The 17,520-nt window shown below is 31.9% G+C and overlaps 3 protein-coding genes across 7 annotated transcripts; all 3 read right to left on the bottom strand.

Moving 5' to 3' along the window:
- Window positions 1–3,288: 3,288 nt before the first annotated feature.
- On the bottom strand, window positions 3,289–5,836 carry LOC26528896 (recombination repair protein 1). Of its 3 annotated transcripts, none has more exons than XM_023175710.2 (4): window positions 4,563–5,836; window positions 4,408–4,494; window positions 4,139–4,329; window positions 3,289–4,078 (listed from the first exon to the last, which is right to left on the bottom strand). In XM_023175710.2, exons 1-4 carry the CDS (start codon window positions 5,656–5,658, stop codon window positions 3,419–3,421), a joined length of 2,034 nt encoding a protein of 677 aa, XP_023031478.1. In that variant the 5' UTR covers window positions 5,659–5,836; the 3' UTR covers window positions 3,289–3,418. The 3 variants fall into 3 exon arrangements, with proteins under 3 accessions (XP_023031478.1, XP_023031479.1, XP_015033899.1); XM_023175711.2 differs by having other exon boundaries at window positions 4,139–4,326; XM_015178413.3 differs by having other exon boundaries at window positions 4,139–4,494.
- A 1,073-nt stretch (window positions 5,837–6,909) lies between these two features.
- Window positions 6,910–13,266, bottom strand: LOC6642169 (rho GTPase-activating protein gacF). Of its 2 annotated transcripts, none has more exons than XM_023175783.2 (5): window positions 13,031–13,266; window positions 10,911–11,161; window positions 10,618–10,815; window positions 9,385–9,549; window positions 6,910–8,429 (listed from the first exon to the last, which is right to left on the bottom strand). In XM_023175783.2, exons 2-5 carry the CDS (start codon window positions 11,154–11,156, stop codon window positions 7,017–7,019), a joined length of 2,022 nt encoding a protein of 673 aa, XP_023031551.1. In that variant the 5' UTR covers window positions 11,157–11,161; window positions 13,031–13,266; the 3' UTR covers window positions 6,910–7,016. The 2 variants fall into 2 exon arrangements, with proteins under 2 accessions (XP_023031551.1, XP_023031552.1); XM_023175784.2 differs by having other exon boundaries at window positions 13,080–13,266.
- Window positions 13,267–13,821: 555 nt separating this feature from the next.
- Window positions 13,822–16,469, bottom strand: LOC6642168 (alpha-N-acetylgalactosaminidase). Of its 2 annotated transcripts, none has more exons than XM_047010684.1 (5): window positions 16,317–16,469; window positions 16,080–16,254; window positions 15,588–16,019; window positions 14,047–14,409; window positions 13,822–13,984 (listed from the first exon to the last, which is right to left on the bottom strand). In XM_047010684.1, exons 1-5 carry the CDS (start codon window positions 16,466–16,468, stop codon window positions 13,868–13,870), a joined length of 1,239 nt encoding a protein of 412 aa, XP_046866640.1. In that variant the 5' UTR covers window position 16,469; the 3' UTR covers window positions 13,822–13,867. The 2 variants fall into 2 exon arrangements, 1 of the variants encoding a protein (XP_046866640.1); XR_006954154.1 differs by lacking the exon at window positions 13,822–13,984 and adding an exon at window positions 14,705–14,992 and having other exon boundaries at window positions 14,366–14,409.
- Between the last annotated feature and the right edge of the window lie 1,051 nt (window positions 16,470–17,520).

Raw genomic sequence — 17,520 nt, 5'->3', positions numbered from 1 at the left:
TAGAGAGAAATTTTCTCTATTCAACCCAAAAAACCAATTGGAAGTTTTCCCTAAATATTTACATTAATCCCTAAAAAATGTTGACTTTAAAACGATATTTGGAAAGGTCCTGACAATTTCGACTGAAGTTTTTCTTAGATTGTAAAACATCTTACAGGTTACTCACCTTCTGAAGCGGAAAAGTATATTAAAATTTCTTAAATTAAATGTGACTTGGTGGTACATTTCCTGAAATAGGTTTAGTAGCAAATTTCCTCCCCCAGTTAATAAACAAAAGTATAATTTTCCTTTTGCAAACATTACAATATATTAAACACCTCTGTAGCCAATTAAAATACCTATTTATTATTTACTAACTAGTTTCCTATTTAAATTCAAAAAAAAAAACACAACTAAATTCCAATTTCTAGTCGTCAGTAAAAATATATAAATCGAAAAAGCTCTCTATATGTTTAAATGTTATAAAAATAAAAAAAAAACACTAATTATATATAGAAAAAAAAAGAAAAATAAATAAATATTAGTCAAAACAAAAAAAAATTAGTCAGTGGTACTAATTTTAAGCCCTATTGTTAAATGCCATCAAGCGAAATCATATTGTGTGGATGATTCTATGGAAGGACAATGATATAGATATATATATGAAGATTTCAAACTCAACTCGATAATTAAGGGGCATATACGTTCGACAAAAAGAAAAGCGCTCAAAACGAAAAACTTACATGAATATTTTATTATCCATATATATATATATAAATACATTAGGTAATGAATAATTGCAAACAAAAAAATATTAAGTACATTATTAATTCATAACTTATTTCAATTTTGTCGTATGCATATGGTTTATCTAATAATTATATTATATGATATTGTGTCAGATTTGTGGAATTATAATAATATACTTACATATTACATACTTATTATCCATCTATGCGACAAATAATTGAGCATGAACCTACATTTTTTCCTTTGTCTCTCCAATTCCTCTCTCGTTACAATTACAAAATAGTGAATGAAAACAAATATTGGTGGTCTTCGTATATCGTATTATAGTAGCAAATATACTTACTTATATTTATAACTTTACTTAATCATCATCACCGAAAATGGGATCGGAAAACACACACACACACACATACACAAAATGCGTATAGCGAAAAACCAAACCGAAATACCAAATATGTATTACAATTAAATTAATGTGTGCAATCATGTGCACTTAAATGATAAAAACACTAAATTTTTAATTAAATTACAAAACAAATTCTCTAATCAAGACAAGTTTTTCTTCAAATTTTTCATTCATTACACGAGAACACGAGAAAAAAAACGAAACCCTAAAAAGAAAAAGCAAATTTATATAGCATATTATAATATATATTTATGGTATACTCTGTGCAAAACATTTATTATTAAGTATCAATTATACTTCATTATGAATTAATCTGAGAATTTACACACACACAGACAGATATATACACAAACACACACACATACACACCCACAAAAAACACCGATAGACATAAAACACAATGAAGATGAAGCTGTAAGAAGAAGGAGGAAGGCAACAATTTATTCCAATAAAGCTATGAAATGATGTGTTTAAAATTTTGGCCAAAATCTTTTTGAGACCTCAACGGTAATTGAAGAAATCAGGTGGGTAAAATTCATTTATTTATTATTAAAAAACTGTCTAAATTATAAACTTTTGGTAGAGATTCTCCAGATGTTGAACTGATTTTTTCTATGGCACTTTGAATAGCAAATTCTTTAAACTTGTCAGGCTCTGGTTAATACATAAATAGATTAAATACCAAAAGCTCTTAAACTGATTTATGCTGATCTAGACTATATAAATACTATAGACATAGTTGTATCTAGGAGTGCAAAATGGGGAAGATTTGCTCCTTAAACTATGCAATAGGCTGGAAAAGTATTTGCAATATTTTGATTAATTTTAGCATCTAATGTACTTAAAAAAAAAAAATTTTAATGAATCTAGAATATTGAATTTTATTAAGTAATCTTTTTAACTTGGTGTGAAAAATTAGTATTAAAGTACTAAATCTACATAGAACAGTTTTCTTAAGTTTTCAACATTAAATTTCACCATTTAGTAAATTTTTTTCTAATTTTCAATTCAAAATAATTTTGGAATGTTTTGCTTATTGAAACATGTCTGCCTTAAGTATTGCAGGCTTACTGCATTTTTCTCTGAATCGCATTTTGAAATACATTTTTAGAATTAGTTTTTAGAAAAAAAAAACTAAAACGATAGTAAATTGTAATTTTTTCAGTGACATACAAAGTAAATATTTTGTAAAACTATTTTTTTGTTTTGTCAAAGTTGAAAATCATTTTTTTTCCTAGTTAATTGACAAAATTTAAGCATTTGCCAAGAAGAAAAATTAATTTGTGTAAATTTTAAATGCATTTACTCAAGATGTATTTAAGAAATGAGGTCCTTAATAGGATTCATTTCAATATTTTGCGATAAAATCAGATAAATCTAACTTTTATATAGTAAACTATTTCAGTTCTTAAATCCATTTAAAAGGCTTAGTAGGTGACAATAGCATTTAATAAAAAATTTACTAAAATATTTTTTAAGGTAGATGTCAGGAGAAAAATTATGCCTTTCAAAAGATCTTTTTTTTTGTCATTTTTCACAATGAAACATAACTTATTTATTTAAAACTCAATTTATTACATTTTGCCGATAAAAGTTATATAATATCAATTCACTTAAAAAGAGAAAAAGATGATGAGCCATTTTCCACAATATAAGGTAAATTTTTAATGAAATGTCAAAAGTCTAAAATTTAAACGCGTTTTATAACAATCAAAGATAGTTCTACTGTTTGAAATTCTAAATTAAAATGTTTAGGTGGCGTTTTTGTTCTGTTTTTGAAAGAAAATTTTCACCAGCCAACGCTTTGCTGATTAGACAAAACAAATTCAAATCCATAGAATTTTTATTCTTTTTATTAATAAAATACCAAAGTTAATTTTTTTTTTGGTCGAATGTTTACTGAAACACATTTACAATAAGGTATTGAATGACAATAATGATTTCTTAAAAATACAAAACTGATTAAACTTAGATTATTAATGCGTGTTTTCGACACGTAGAAAGTACAAAAAAAAAGGAAGAAAGAAAAAAAAACAAAGAAAACTTAATACAACAAAGATAAATAGATAAAGAATCGGGATCTATACCAAAACAAATTTGAACCAGTTCGGAATAGGAATGTTAGATTAACGTTTAACCAATTTTTTTTTGGATATTAGATAAATAAGAATTTGTTTTGCAAGTGATTCCTGTCAATATATGTATAAAAGTATGTGTATGTGTGTGTTTTTGTGTTACCCATTATTGATTTTCTTCATGTCTCAAATTGTTATCAAATGATATTTAGACATTAAGGAAAACTGTAATGGGGCAATGATCACTGCCCAGGCAATGACTGCGAAACACCTGATCCACAATGCGTGAAACGAAACGCTGCGAGACAATGCAATAATCCAGACGCCAGCCCACATTGCGAGCCCGCGCATTGGCCATATAAGTCCAGAAGGTGTATGCCCCTTTGGTATCCGGATAGAGATGTCTAAATGTGTCCACATAGCCAAGCTCCAATAGCTCCGACATTTTGTCACGTTCCTCCTTGGTGAAGCCAGCATTGCGAGTGTTACTCTTCGGATTGGCCAAATCGATTTCCAAATGTGAGACATTCATGTCACCACAAATGACTACTGGCTTTAGGGCATCTAATTTCTGGACATATGCCTGGAAGAGCACCTCCCAACGCATGCGTAACTCCAGATTGACCAGCTTGCGTCCCGAATTGGGAACATAGACATTGATCAAATAAAATTTCTCATATTCGGCGGTGATCATGCGACCAACGTCATCGAATTCCTCATTGCCAATGCCATATTCGACATTGATGGGCATGATTTTGCTGTAAATGGCAACGCCAGCATATCCTCCAGGCATGCATAGCCAATATGGATGATATCCTGGCAAGCGACTCATCTCCTCGGGCAGTTGATCATTCGAACATTTTGTTTCCTGATAGAAAGAGGCAAATTAAAATCCATTCTAGCAAATTATTCAAGCTTGATCACTTACCTGTAGACAAAATATATCCGGCTCCTCGCAATCCACGAATTGGAGGCCATCCTTCTTAAGCCAAGCCCTCAAACCAGCTACGTTCCAGCTACTAATCTTGAGATTAAACTCTGCTGATGGCGAATTAAACAAAGCTTTGCCCATGTGTTGGATGGGGGTGGCTTCGATTTTCTTCTCCTTTTTCTTGGCTGCTGCGGGAAAACAAAAGTTGAGCACATTGTGCAAACTTTTCAATACTGCACCACCACCACAACCGGGGGCTAACATACTTTTCGAGCCACTGTCTTCCTCGTCCGCCTCTGCGATCGGTTCATCTTCGTTGATAGGAGCAGCAGCAGCACGTTTTCGACCACGAGCTAAAGAGATGGAGAATGCATCAGGATCATGAAAATGATGATGACTCTTAAGTCATTTGTTTTCTTACCAGGCTTGGCTTCCTTGATTTCTGTCTCTTTTACTTCCTCATTCTCTTTGGTCTTCGAGGCCGTCTTTTTCTGACCTCGTTTGGTGCTAGTGGATGGAAGAGCCTGCTCTTCTTTTTCCTCAATCTTATCTGCCTTTTTGCCACGACCTTTGGTTTCGGTGGCTGCAGGAGGTGCCTCTTTCTTGGTCCTCTTTTGTTTAGCTGCTGGTTTGGCATCTGCTTCTTCAACTTCTTCAAGAACATCAGCTATATCAGCATCGGCCAAACGCTTTCCTCCACGTGCCCGTTTTTTTGCCGCCGGCTCAGCTGTACCTGGAATCTCATCTATGTCCTTCTTGGGAGAAGAAGGAACCTCTTCTGCCGGGGGAATCTCTTTTTTGGCCCTTCCTCTGCCTTTGACGGGTGCTGCGACGGCCTCAGCCTCTAAGGGAACTGGAATTTTCTCTTTTTTAGCCCTAGACTTGGCGGTTTTGCTAGTTGTTGGAGGTTCCTCAACGCTAGAGGCAGCAGTCTTTGCCGCTCGTCCTTTGGGTTTAGACTCCACTTCCTCCTGGACACCATTTGAGTCGCCATCATCTTCGGTTTTCTTTTTACCACGGCCAGATTTTTTGGGTGCCTCTAGTTCGGACTCCAGGGCAGAAGCGGAAGGAGCCTTCTTTGGTCGTCCCTTTGGCTTGGCTTCAACACCATTTTCGTCGGTTACATTTTCCGCCTTCTTTTTACCACGGGACACTTTCGGTGGCGCTTCTTGTTCGGACTCCAAACCAGCAGCAGGAGTCTTCTTGGCTCGTCCTTTTGGCTTCATCTCCTCCACATCCTGAACGCCATTTTGTCCGCTTTGTTCCTCAATCTTTTTTTTGCCACGCACAGCTGGCTTCTTTTCCCGCGCTTCCCCTTCACCTTCCCGCGTTACCTTTTTCTTGCCACCCGCTGCTTTACTTGCTGGCGGATCCTTAACCATTGCATCAATACCATTGCTGGCGGTTGTGCTGGTTCCGTTTTCCAACGACGTTCCATTGGCGACTTTTTCCAATACCGGCAACTTCTCAGACGATGCCGCTTCAACTTGTTTTTTTGTGGCCTTGACTCGAGGCATTTTCCGTTGTTTTAGTCTCTCTTTTTATAACAGACAACTATTAAGGTTTCTTACTTTATTATATTTTATCGTTCTTGCTAATATTATTTGGCAATCCGAGCACTATACACTTTGTTTCAGCAGGACAACAAACCACAATACTACATACATTTATCAACAGAAATATGAGCGCGCTACGATAAAAATGTGGCCAGCTGTGCCGCTATTCAAGCCATCTGCCGTTATTTGAGACATTCGAACCCCTATTTCTATATATTTTCTTACAATTTTTGTTTATTTATATTTTTAACTTTTGTTTTTTTTCTATTTTTTCTATATTGGAATTTATTTGTCATTATTCTTAAAGAAAATTTGAAATCGAGAAAATATTCAGGAAAGAATCATTCTGTTAAGTCTCGTTAACTAATTTATGAAGAAGTTTTTCTATCCAATAATTAAAAATTTGCCAATATCTTAAAAAGATCCAAAAATTACCAAAAACCCTAGAAATAATTAAAAAATTAATACGCAGGCAAAACAAAGAGACGTGATTTTACTAAGTTTTTTATCGATTTTATTTTTTATAATTACAAATTAACTAAACCCTGCAAGCCTCGTGAGTTTTTCGGCAAAATATTCATTAAAAAAAAAAAACAAAGTTTTAAAAATTATAAAAGTTAGGAAAAAGAAACAATTTCTTAATTGATTAAAAAATTAACGTGCAATGTTTATTGTTAAATATCCTATCGATATGTAGCTGTAGATTTTTAAATTTGCACAATATTTATTAGGGAACTTTATAACTCAGTAAGAAAATTATTTTTAAATTATGTCTTTTCTTGATTGCGTTTTTTCTTTTCTTTTGTAAATAAAATAATACAAATTTTAAAAATTAGCCTAAAACAAAAAAAGAAATTAGTCAGGAAAGACAATAAAACTTTTAATGTTGCTTTAAAAAAATCGTGAAAGATTTAGAGCAATTTTGTTTTTAGTTTTTTAATCTACTCAGATGTCGTTTCGCGTTTATACATTTATGTATTGTTTGTATTTATTTTGCTATAGTAAACAAAACTAAAAAAAAAATAATGTTAGGTTTTTCTTTAATTTTAAAGAACACGTTGAATTTTTCTAGTAGTGGCTTGAAATTTAGGATTCAAAAAGGCCGACAAAAACAACTATATTAGAAATTAGATTTTTTGTATACCTTAAACCAAAATCCTGTAATTTTTAAAATCTTTATCACCATACCATATAATCGAGACACTGAAATAATTTCAAGTTAAATATAAATTTTATTTATTCATAAAAATAACAATATTCTAATTCGATTAACTTAATTAATATTATTTTTAATTATATATATAATCATTTTGAAGTGTCTAGGTTGTTAAATCAATAGAAATTATACGCCCAGTACTATTAAAAGGCTGCACAACGGATATATTCTCAAAAGCAATATTATCCGTTTGATTGATTGAACCCTTCTCGGAGTTCGTTGTGTGATGATGAGCATACCAGTCAGTGACGGCTATTAATTTCTTTGGCATACTACTACTACTACTACTAGTACAATTTTCCTGATTATGTTCTTTAGGCTGTGCTGAACTCTCGGATGTAAATGTATTGGTCGTATTCAGTGCTCTCACAACTGAAACATTTGTTTTCGTATCTACAGCACAACGATTAAATACTGAATTTGTTTTATAATTGGAAAATATGTAAACTGACTGTTGCAGCGGTTTTATTAAATTGTCATCAGATAATGATAATGTTGAACAACTTGATTGCCCAGCAAGTGGGTCATCGGCGCTGATGTTGGTGCTGCTGCTGGTGCTGCTGCTGGTGCTGGTACTGATGCTATTGCAGATTTGTTGCCTTACTGATGTTAATTCAGGTTCAGCATTATCATCACAAGATGTTGTTCTTTTAGCCTTTTTGCTTTTATGTGATACGGATATTATGGTTAATCCGTCGGAATTAATAACCTGCGGAGTTGATGATATCGTTGTCATTTGCTCTTCATCGTCCGAGGAACACAAATCAATTGTATCCACAATAACCTCCGATGATGGTGAAATTCTCCAATGGGAATTCAATGAAGTATCTCGTGTTAGCCTTATATTTAGTTTTGTATTTGTTATAGGAATTGGCTCTCCAGTTGCATTATCGGATATCTTTTTTAATCTAACTGAGATTGGACGGCACTGTTTAATTAAGGGTGAATTTAAAAACAAAAAATTCTGTGTCGTATCCCTACGTTGTGCAAACTGACGACGCGGAAACGAATAGATATGCAAATTGTGTTCATGTGATTTTTTAAAAGTACAATGTACATTGCTTAAATTTGATTTCTTTTCAAATGGTTTCTGTTTACAACTGGATTTAACAACTAATGGGGTATAGCAAAATCGATCAAGACGTTCGAATCTCTCTAAAACATATTCCAATGATATTGGCTGTTTTGTCGATTTAAGTAATTGCTGTCCCGCTGGCGATGATACTGGTATGAATGAACATCGATTAAATGAATGTACATTACGATTTCGTCTCGATGAAATTCGACGATTTTTGCTTGATGTATCCTTAACTAATTCCTCATTTGAAAAATTGGGTTTCTGTGTGTGCTTAGTTGGTAAATTAGGATCAGTACTTTTTGATTGAAGGCAAAAATTGAGTAAAAATTCGTTACGCAACTCATCATTATTCTCGTTTTTACTTTCACATTTGTTATCTGGTTCTGGAGAGTCGCAAAGTATTACATCATCTTCCATATTGCAAATATTTTCGTGTTCCTAAAAACAAAAACAAGATAATATTTATATGTAATATGAAAATGAAAACCAAAATAATCTATATCACTGGTTAATCATGAGTTACTATATATGTCATGTATGCGGACTACACCTAGACCTCGCTTTGCGTTGGGGATACGTTTCAAAAAAACACGACGCAAACTGAAGCGACGCAAAGTGAATTAAGATTTTCTATAGGCAACCATGGAAAGATCAAAGATAGGTTCCCGGGCAATGAAAATACTAATTTCTAGAAAGAAAATTTGAACAAAGTAAACATTTAAAAAAAAAAATGTTATTGCATTCATTCATTAAAAAAAAACTGCTTCCATTAAATCAAAGTAACCTATTCAATTATCTTTATGAGTTTTAAGTGGTTTCGTTCACCAGAAATTTGTCCAGAGTTTGGTGAATAGCTTTTTTTTTGTAAATTTAAATAAATTTCTTGGTATCAGTTGATGTTTTGCAGCTACCGCCTGGGATACCTTAAAACCTTTTGTTCTCTATTGCTTGGACAATCAAGCCCATCGCTTTTGAAATTTGTTTCGAGGGTTAACACTGTTCTTCGAACATTTCTACTAAACCGTCCCCGAGTTTTGACAGCAAGACGCAGTTATAAACAGAAGTATGTAAGGTAGATGTCAATGTTGAAAAACGTAAAACTGACAAAAATTCAAAGGCAATGTTGGTAAAAGTTGATATTGGCGTTGCCACAATGGCTGATTTAGAAAAAAAAAGTTAAACACTCGAACTCAAAACAACGCAATAAGTAGAATATAACGACGCACAGTGAAAATTAGTACTAATAAAGCAGCGACGCAACTTCGAAAAAACCCAAAACGAAACGACGCAAATCGAGGTGTAGGTGTATATGAATCATGCCATAATCTTGTATGATTACACTTTTCAAAAACTTTACACTTAAATTAAGGTTCATGTTTTTTTTGGAACTTACCAATATAGCTTCCTTGGAATAAAGTTCGGCATCACAGTTATCGCAAAGATAAATATCGAACGGCGGTGGCTCAACCATCATATGTTGTATATTATCATTATGTGAATCACTCAAATTTTTCTGAAGCAATAAACATTTTCTACTTTTTTGCTGTCTATCATACGACTGAAAAATTGAATATAACAAAAATTTATTATTAAACATTTGTATTGTGTAAAATAATAATTTCTCATAAACTATTTCGCTTTTACGAAAGCGAAAATTAAGCCCTTTCCAACTTTCAATTGAGACCAATTCTTTAGGGATGAATAAAATCTAGAAACTTCTACAGAGCTTTTTCATTATTCCACAAAAAGTTCATGACCTGAATGACCTTTAATGTTATTATATATTGAATAACATGTTCGGTGCCAGGATCAGATTTAAGATCTTTAAAAGCATAATTTTAAATAATGAATCTTTTTTTCAGGTATTGGACATTTATTTCTAAAAGAATTTAGTTTGGCACTGATTTTTTTAAGTAAAAACTAATCGTGGAGCTTTTTAAATATGTAATTATGAAATATATACAAACATTTTGTATTGAAAACCTTTTTTACTCTTGTTGTTCGATTTTTGAAGAATTATTCAAAGAGAAATTCTGATTGAATGATGTATTCAGTCCCCGTTATTCATTCATTTAAATGTAGACTGGTCTACTAGTGATCCTTCCTTCAGAAAAGTACTTGGATTTGAAGCATAGGCGGATCTAGGACTGTGAAATGGGAAAAATAAGCTCCTTAAAGTATGCAATATGCTGGAAGTGTTCAATATTTGCAAAAAAGTTTATAACTATACAAGCAATGCTTGATTTTAGAATATTCTTCATCCTCAAAATTTTCGAAAAACTTCTTTATCCATGTTTCAAAATCGAATTCTTCGTCGGTTTATTGCATACATTTGGGAGCAAGACGTTCACTCATTTCCCCCGCCTAAATCAAAGTACTTCTCTGAATAGGTATTTGATTTTGTAAATACAAACTAAAATTCAAATATTTTGTGATAATTTTAATACATTTTTTTTAGAAACTCTTAACAAACCAAACCGAAAGGAAAACAAAAAGAAATACATATTCATATTTATTGATTTGATTTAGTTTTTTATTCATTGCAATCATTCGAGTATTGATCATTTGAAATTAATGCCTCAAATGTGAATTTTAATGCTTTCAATTAATATATATTAATACTCACCATGTTTTCATTTCGAAATGTTACCAATAGTTTGTTATTTCTCCTATCATACAGCGATGTTGTTGAGTTGTAATTATTGATAAATCTTAAACTTGCATGCTCATAAGATGCTAGATCATTACAAAATCGTAAAAGGAAAAGACTTTTATGAAATTGATAGCAAATGACCACAATTTCCTTCATTTTGTCCATCCAACTCTGCAAAAAAAAACCACAAAACATAAACAAGTATTAGATATAGATTATAGATCGTCTGCAAGACAAATATTTTATAAGATTTTTGGTTTACTTACGCCAACAAAATGTTTGGGTTTTTTTAATGGTATACCAAATGGAGCATTTTCTGGCCACCATTCGGGCTCACTGCAATCAATTTTCTTTGGAAGATTAATGTGTCCCAAAGAACATTGCACCATAAATGGTATAAAATTCTCCAATTGTGGTTCCGTAATTTTCTCAAGGGATGTCGGATACCCGTTGGCAAACAAAAGTGGCAGATTTGATATCATGTTTTGTTGAGATTTATCCTTTTCGTCCATTTCCACTGAAATAGATTTAAAAAAAGAAATTTATTGCTTTTGATTTGTAGTCTTCAATTTACATCAATTTTAGCTAAAACTATCTAGAATTAGACAAATACTTATTTAATGATGAATATTTTATATGCCTGTCTGATTTTTGAACCAAAAGATTCTAGGACAAAGTGCTGTGACTTTTACGAATAGAGCTCAGTGAAATCTTGATATTTTTAGGTATGAAATTCGTCTGACTTGAAATTTGAATTTAGTATTCTCGAATATTTGTACAGTTTTCGATAACTCCTACCCCGCTAAATCAAAATCCTCACTATTTCGTAAGAACAACTCGCCGCCTTGGAAAACCCAGTAAATCGATAATCTCTGTATTCGTAAACAATTCAGTTCCCTTGCCATTTCGACTCATCGAGACTCGACTGTACATATTTACTATGCAATAGACTATAATAAACGATTACAAATTCTTATTCCTTAGAATAAAAGTTAAAATATTTTCTCCTTGGAACTTAGCTGGTAAAAATCGGTCACAATTGCTCCCTGTCTGTCTGTTTCTATCTCTCTCTCACTCTCATTTCAAACCCTAGGGAGAAAGAAAGTCGACCGATGAATAGGTTGAACGGTTGGTTGGTTATTTGACTATTTTCTGTGTCTATTTAAAGAACCTTTTTGTTTGAATAACGGGGAAAGGTCAACAGTTATATACATGCATACATAATGCTATTATATTTATCAAAGATCCTTTTCTATTGTTTTTTTTTTTGGGGGCTCAGCCCCTTGATTGATATTTAAATAGCATAATAACTTTTTAATGTTAAACTAACACTATTTGAAGATTGGTTTGGCGTAATGGAAATCGAACATTGTTTAAGAGGACTGACCTTCAGTTAAATTCTAAGCTCATTCTAAATTGTAATTCTATAAAATTAGATCTGATAGAATTTTAGACGTCATGGAGTTAGGAGCAATACACCTTAGTCTCGTTATTGCGATTAGGCGTTTGTTTTTTATGCCTAATCTATGTATAATATAAATAAAACTTGAATTTGTGAACAAGATTTTATTGCACATAACTTCTTGCTTGGCCTAAAAGATTCTACACATAAAATTAGCAAAATGAATTACATAATATATAAAAATTTAAATAGTTAAGTAGTCAATTTTGTTTAATCAAATCAAAACTAAGGCTTAGACATATTTAAGTAGCGATTAATAAAGGATTGATCTAACATAAAGATCATGCTAAATTAGAAAGCTGAGCAAAGATCATGATCATCTTATATCAGAACGATCCTAACGTAACTTTTTCCGACAATTCTTTTTTTTATGGTTATTTTTTAACTGTGCCCCAATCGCTGTTGGTAGCCCAAAAGAGTTTTCTCTATCGGCATTCTCAATTATAAATGCATATACACATACATACATACATAAATAGAGGCAACACCTCCTTCTACAAATAGCTTTACAACACTTCAATATCAAATTTGTTTGCATGCACACTTATTTCTGTATTTGTCATTACATATTTAATTGGTTTTTTTTTGTTTGAAAAGGATCAGAAACACAAACACTTTAATTATCGTATAACACAGAAAGTATGTACACATAAAAAAAGAGAAAAAAAATGGACATATATTGTTCGATCGAAGAGTTTGCCTAATGAAGGCATATAGAGGTTAAATGTGAAAACAATGGAACAGAATTTCGAATTTGGAAGTTTTCTTAGTTATTATTTGTGCATTTTAATGTTGTTGCATATACAACTGTGTTTGTAGGTGTGTGTGTGTGTGAATTCCACATAGCTTCAGCCACAGTAAGATAACCATATGTACACACATACACACACACATACGAGTTTACTTATATACATACATACATACATATAAGACACTTCTGTTCAACTATATAAACCGCAGCATGGTTACCCACCGTTTAATAGATTTTATTCAATAATGAATACAAATTACACGTCGCGGATTCACAATTTACACAATATTTGCATGCTACACATTCCACAAATCTTTAAAATAACAAGGGTACATCCAAGGCGAGTTGCATTGGTGGGTATTTTTTTAGAAAACGAAAAGAAAGAATCATACGGGTGTCCTATAATTTCAATCGTTTTGGAACGTGGAAATGAAACACTTTCATCAAGCACTTAAGTTGCTACATAGACCCACCTTCTAAAATTATCGACCGATAAGTTTTATCGTCGAAATAATGATGGGTGTCAACAACATTTTAAATCTAGTTGAAACGTAGAAATGAAACACTTTCAATTCTCAACCATTCCACCAACAATTTATTGTTTGGATGGTGAATTTGCCACTCTTTTGGTGAATACAATGTTCCAGTTCAATATATGTATATGTACATATAAAAGCAGAGATTTAATATCTTAGATAAGGCAGCTCAGTAGACCTCTAATAATTTGGTGGAATTTGTTTTCAGGAGTAAACGCTACGAGGGCACATTTCGATAGACAAATTCGTAATTCAAAAATACCAAATTACCAAATTTTGTTATTCTTCCTTTATTAGGTGTTAAAATGTTATACATTTCTCGAAAATTCTTTCTAATAGTCTAATAACAGTGTTGGTCAATGATCCTCAAAACCTTGTATTTCATATTTGGTGCGGGAGTTTGAGTATTAAGATATCAGGGTGTTTTTTTTTTTTAATTCGTCCTTTCTTTTTTATAACAATTCATATAAATTCTTAATTGTATGAAAATTTCACTTTTCCTTTTAACATCACTACTCCAGTAGGATTAACTTTTACTTTTATTTTTGTATTTGGATAAAGTATTCCATAGTCAACGTTTTCATATAGATCCTTAAAAACATAAAATAAAACATTGAATTACTTTTAAGATTAATATTAATTATAAAACTCACCTCTACTCTATATCCATATGTGTTCAAAAGACCCAACTCTTTTAAAGTAACAGAAATATCGGATGGTGTTCCATCAGTTCTCCTATTTAGAAAAGCAATTGCATAGGAGTAAAAGTTTTTGTAGATTGGGCCAACAGGCTTAGACCAAATCTCTATTCCTCTGTGCTTGTATATTCTTCTTCCTTGTATTCCAAGTCCATCCTGATCTACTTCAATTATTTTTCTATTAAGTAGAATTTGCTTGAATTCTGGCCGTATTGTTCGCAAATCGACGGACATCAACAGCGGTGCAGCTAAAATCGACCATATGGCAAATTGAGTTTTAGCTTGTTCATAGCTAAGTCCAAAATTTCCAATTATTAACTGAAATACAAGTACAAAATATTTTAGTAAATCCATAATGGTTTAAAATCTATGGCAATAAAGTAGACAAAGCTCAATCAAACTTAATTTCTTATTAAAAATTAGTATTTATATAAATAAAGTGTAACCAGTGGTACCATAGTTTTACATAATACCATAATAGATACATAAAACCATGTTAAATTTTTAAAGACTAAAAAAATGCACCCTACTGCAATGTGTAAAGTGGTTTGATCTTCTGTTTTAGGTATTAAACACTCAAAATACTCAACACTGATTAAACTATTACTTTTACCTTCACTTATGGCACCATAATATAAATTCATTCACCACAAATTGATTTTCCATTTTCAACTTTGGCCTATAAAAATAATGCCTATGTCTCGGATATTTCTTATTCATTTATATGTGAAGTCGTGAAAATTAGGATTTTCAATTTCCTTGATGCGCCAGGTTTTTTATTTCACATCGATCCTGTTGCCTTTGTCCGCCGGCACAGTTGTCGTAGAAAGTTCCAAAACTTTTATCGCAACTCCAACGAATATTTATCTAGTTCCAAATGACTTTTACAATAAAGTCATTGCTGAAATGAATATGGTATAGAAATGAAAGAAAGACGTTCGACGGTTGTATAGAACTGAAATATTGCTCAATAAGAGACGAAAAATGGGAAATAACGAAAACAAATTTTTGCGCTTTTGTGGTTCTTTTCTTCTTGCCCTTTCGTTGTAAACTATGATGTAAAGATAATCTTTTGAATTTATTCTACGACGCTCAAAACAAAGAAAAACGTATAATGATAATAATATGGCCTTTTTAAAAGACCTCTAATCCTTTGGTAAGAAAAAAAAAATGCTTTAATTGAATTAGTATCTTTTGTTAATGCAGTTTATCAGCTAGATCGGACATTTGCATGCGAACGATGTAAGGAATTTAAAATGTATCATATTGTATAAAGAAAAATCATTCTTTTCAAAAAGGTTAAAAGCAATAAATTTAAGATTAATGGGGTTTAATAAATCCACACCAAGGGAAACGTTTTAATTTCAGGACCAAAAGTTATACATACAAAATCAAACCATTTGCCCGTTCTAAGTGTAATAGTCTCTAGCTTGAGTATATATCCGTTGCATTAATTAGTTCGGCTCGCCGAAAATTGTATGAAATATAAATATTACCATATCCGGATCGTTCCAGTGTCCAGGACCTGCATTCGCCGATATTATGTCTTGGTTGTTGCCGTAATAGTCAATAATATTTTCAACTGAGGACCATGAATCTTGGATGTCGTCATAGTTTCTCCATAGATTGCAATGCGTTTGAACGGCTGAGAAATTTGGTTGAATTCCGGCATATATTTGGTATACAGGCCAACTGCATGAGTAAACCATTGGTTTTCCAGTACGATTTAATAAGTTTCCAAATTCCGAATAACCCTTATCCATATCAATTGGTAGAGCGTAACACCCATCTAATTTCACATAATCAACGTCCCACTCTGCAAATTGTAATGCAACTTCTTTTTCGTATCCAATAATTCCAGGATATCCAGCGCATGTGTAATTTCCATAATCTTCATATATACCAAATTTTAAACCCCTTGAATGAACCTAAAAGAATACATTTCAAATTGTACGTCAGTACAATCAAGATCGTTAAAAATTACTCACATAATCAGATAAAGCCTTTATTCCACTTGGAAAACGTTTCCGATCAGGTACAAGATTTCCTTCAGGACTACGATTTCTCTCCAGCCAGCAATCGTCAACATTAATGTATTCATATCCAACAGAAGCATATCCTTCGGCGACAAGAAGATCAGTCATTGTTTGAAAAAGTTGTTCACTGTTTGAGTTGTGCCATTAAGATAATTATAAATATTACTATAAAATATTAATTAACCACACCTTATACAATTATCTGGATCATTAGTGCAATCCGTATTACAACGAAAACGCTCCCATGACAGCCATCCCATTGGCGGGGTCCTTGCAAGCCCATTGTCTAAACAATTACATATTCTGAAGAGAATACTAATAATCCAAATTAATGAATTCATGAATATCTGAAAATACCACGAAATTAGTTTACCACTTGTAGTTACATAATTTTCAAATTATTTGTCGATATGAAGCAGTAGAAAGGATTTTTATATGGCACATATAAACTTTTGTTTGCTATCCTTTTACGAACTCTTCAATTTCGATTTCGTGGATTAAAACAAGTTTATATTTATTAATATATGTACATACATACAAACATATACATACATATGTGTATTAAAGAGTGCCCACTAAACAAATTAGTTTTTAAACTCGATCCAACGGATATTTGTTTGTAAACCAAGTTGATAACGATAGTATAAAAGAACAAATGTAATAATCAAGATTAAGAAATTTATGCAATCTTTTATGAATTTTGAATTCTTAACTGCACATATTACAACACCATTGTCGAAGAGGGCACAGGCTAGGTTCAAAAAGAGCAACTACGTATGTACATATGTATGCAGCAAGATCGCGCGCAACATATGTTTGTATGGATTTATGCATAACGAAGATGAGTCTATAGGAACACGTGTTCTCACCAAAAGCTTTTTTTGGAGAATCCTATTTACTAGAACTCGCAAAGCGCTAAAAACGTCGGACGCCAACCACGAAACAGTATTATTCAGTAATGTAACGTACAACTTTGTGATTTCTACATGTGCTACGATATTTGAACTAATACTGTAACAATGATTACCCTATTCAAATAAGTTAATTATATGCATAACAAAATAATGAATAAATTAAAATTTATAAATTTACATACATATGCATTTAGAATCAAAAAGTATATAGACAAAAACATGTGTTAATGAATACCAATGTTGAGTTGGAGTTGACACCACTTTAATTCTGTTTATCTAAATCCAATTAATAAAAAGTTCATTTTTCAAAATAAATTTACGAATTTTTTGTTAAATACATATGTTGTTTTTGAAAATCCATGACTAAAGTAATAAATAAAATAAAAATTTAAAAAATTGTTTATTGAAAAATATAAGTGACCTTTTTTGTTTTGATACAAATGGATTAGTTAAACACCTATTGGAACATAGATTATAAT

This window comes from Drosophila willistoni (assembly GCF_018902025.1).
Source record: "Drosophila willistoni isolate 14030-0811.24 chromosome 2R unlocalized genomic scaffold, UCI_dwil_1.1 Seg167, whole genome shotgun sequence".
NCBI lineage: Eukaryota > Metazoa > Arthropoda > Insecta > Diptera > Drosophilidae > Drosophila > Drosophila willistoni.
The sequence above is the reverse complement of the archived record's forward strand: the minus strand, read 5'-3'. Positions and strand labels throughout refer to the sequence as shown.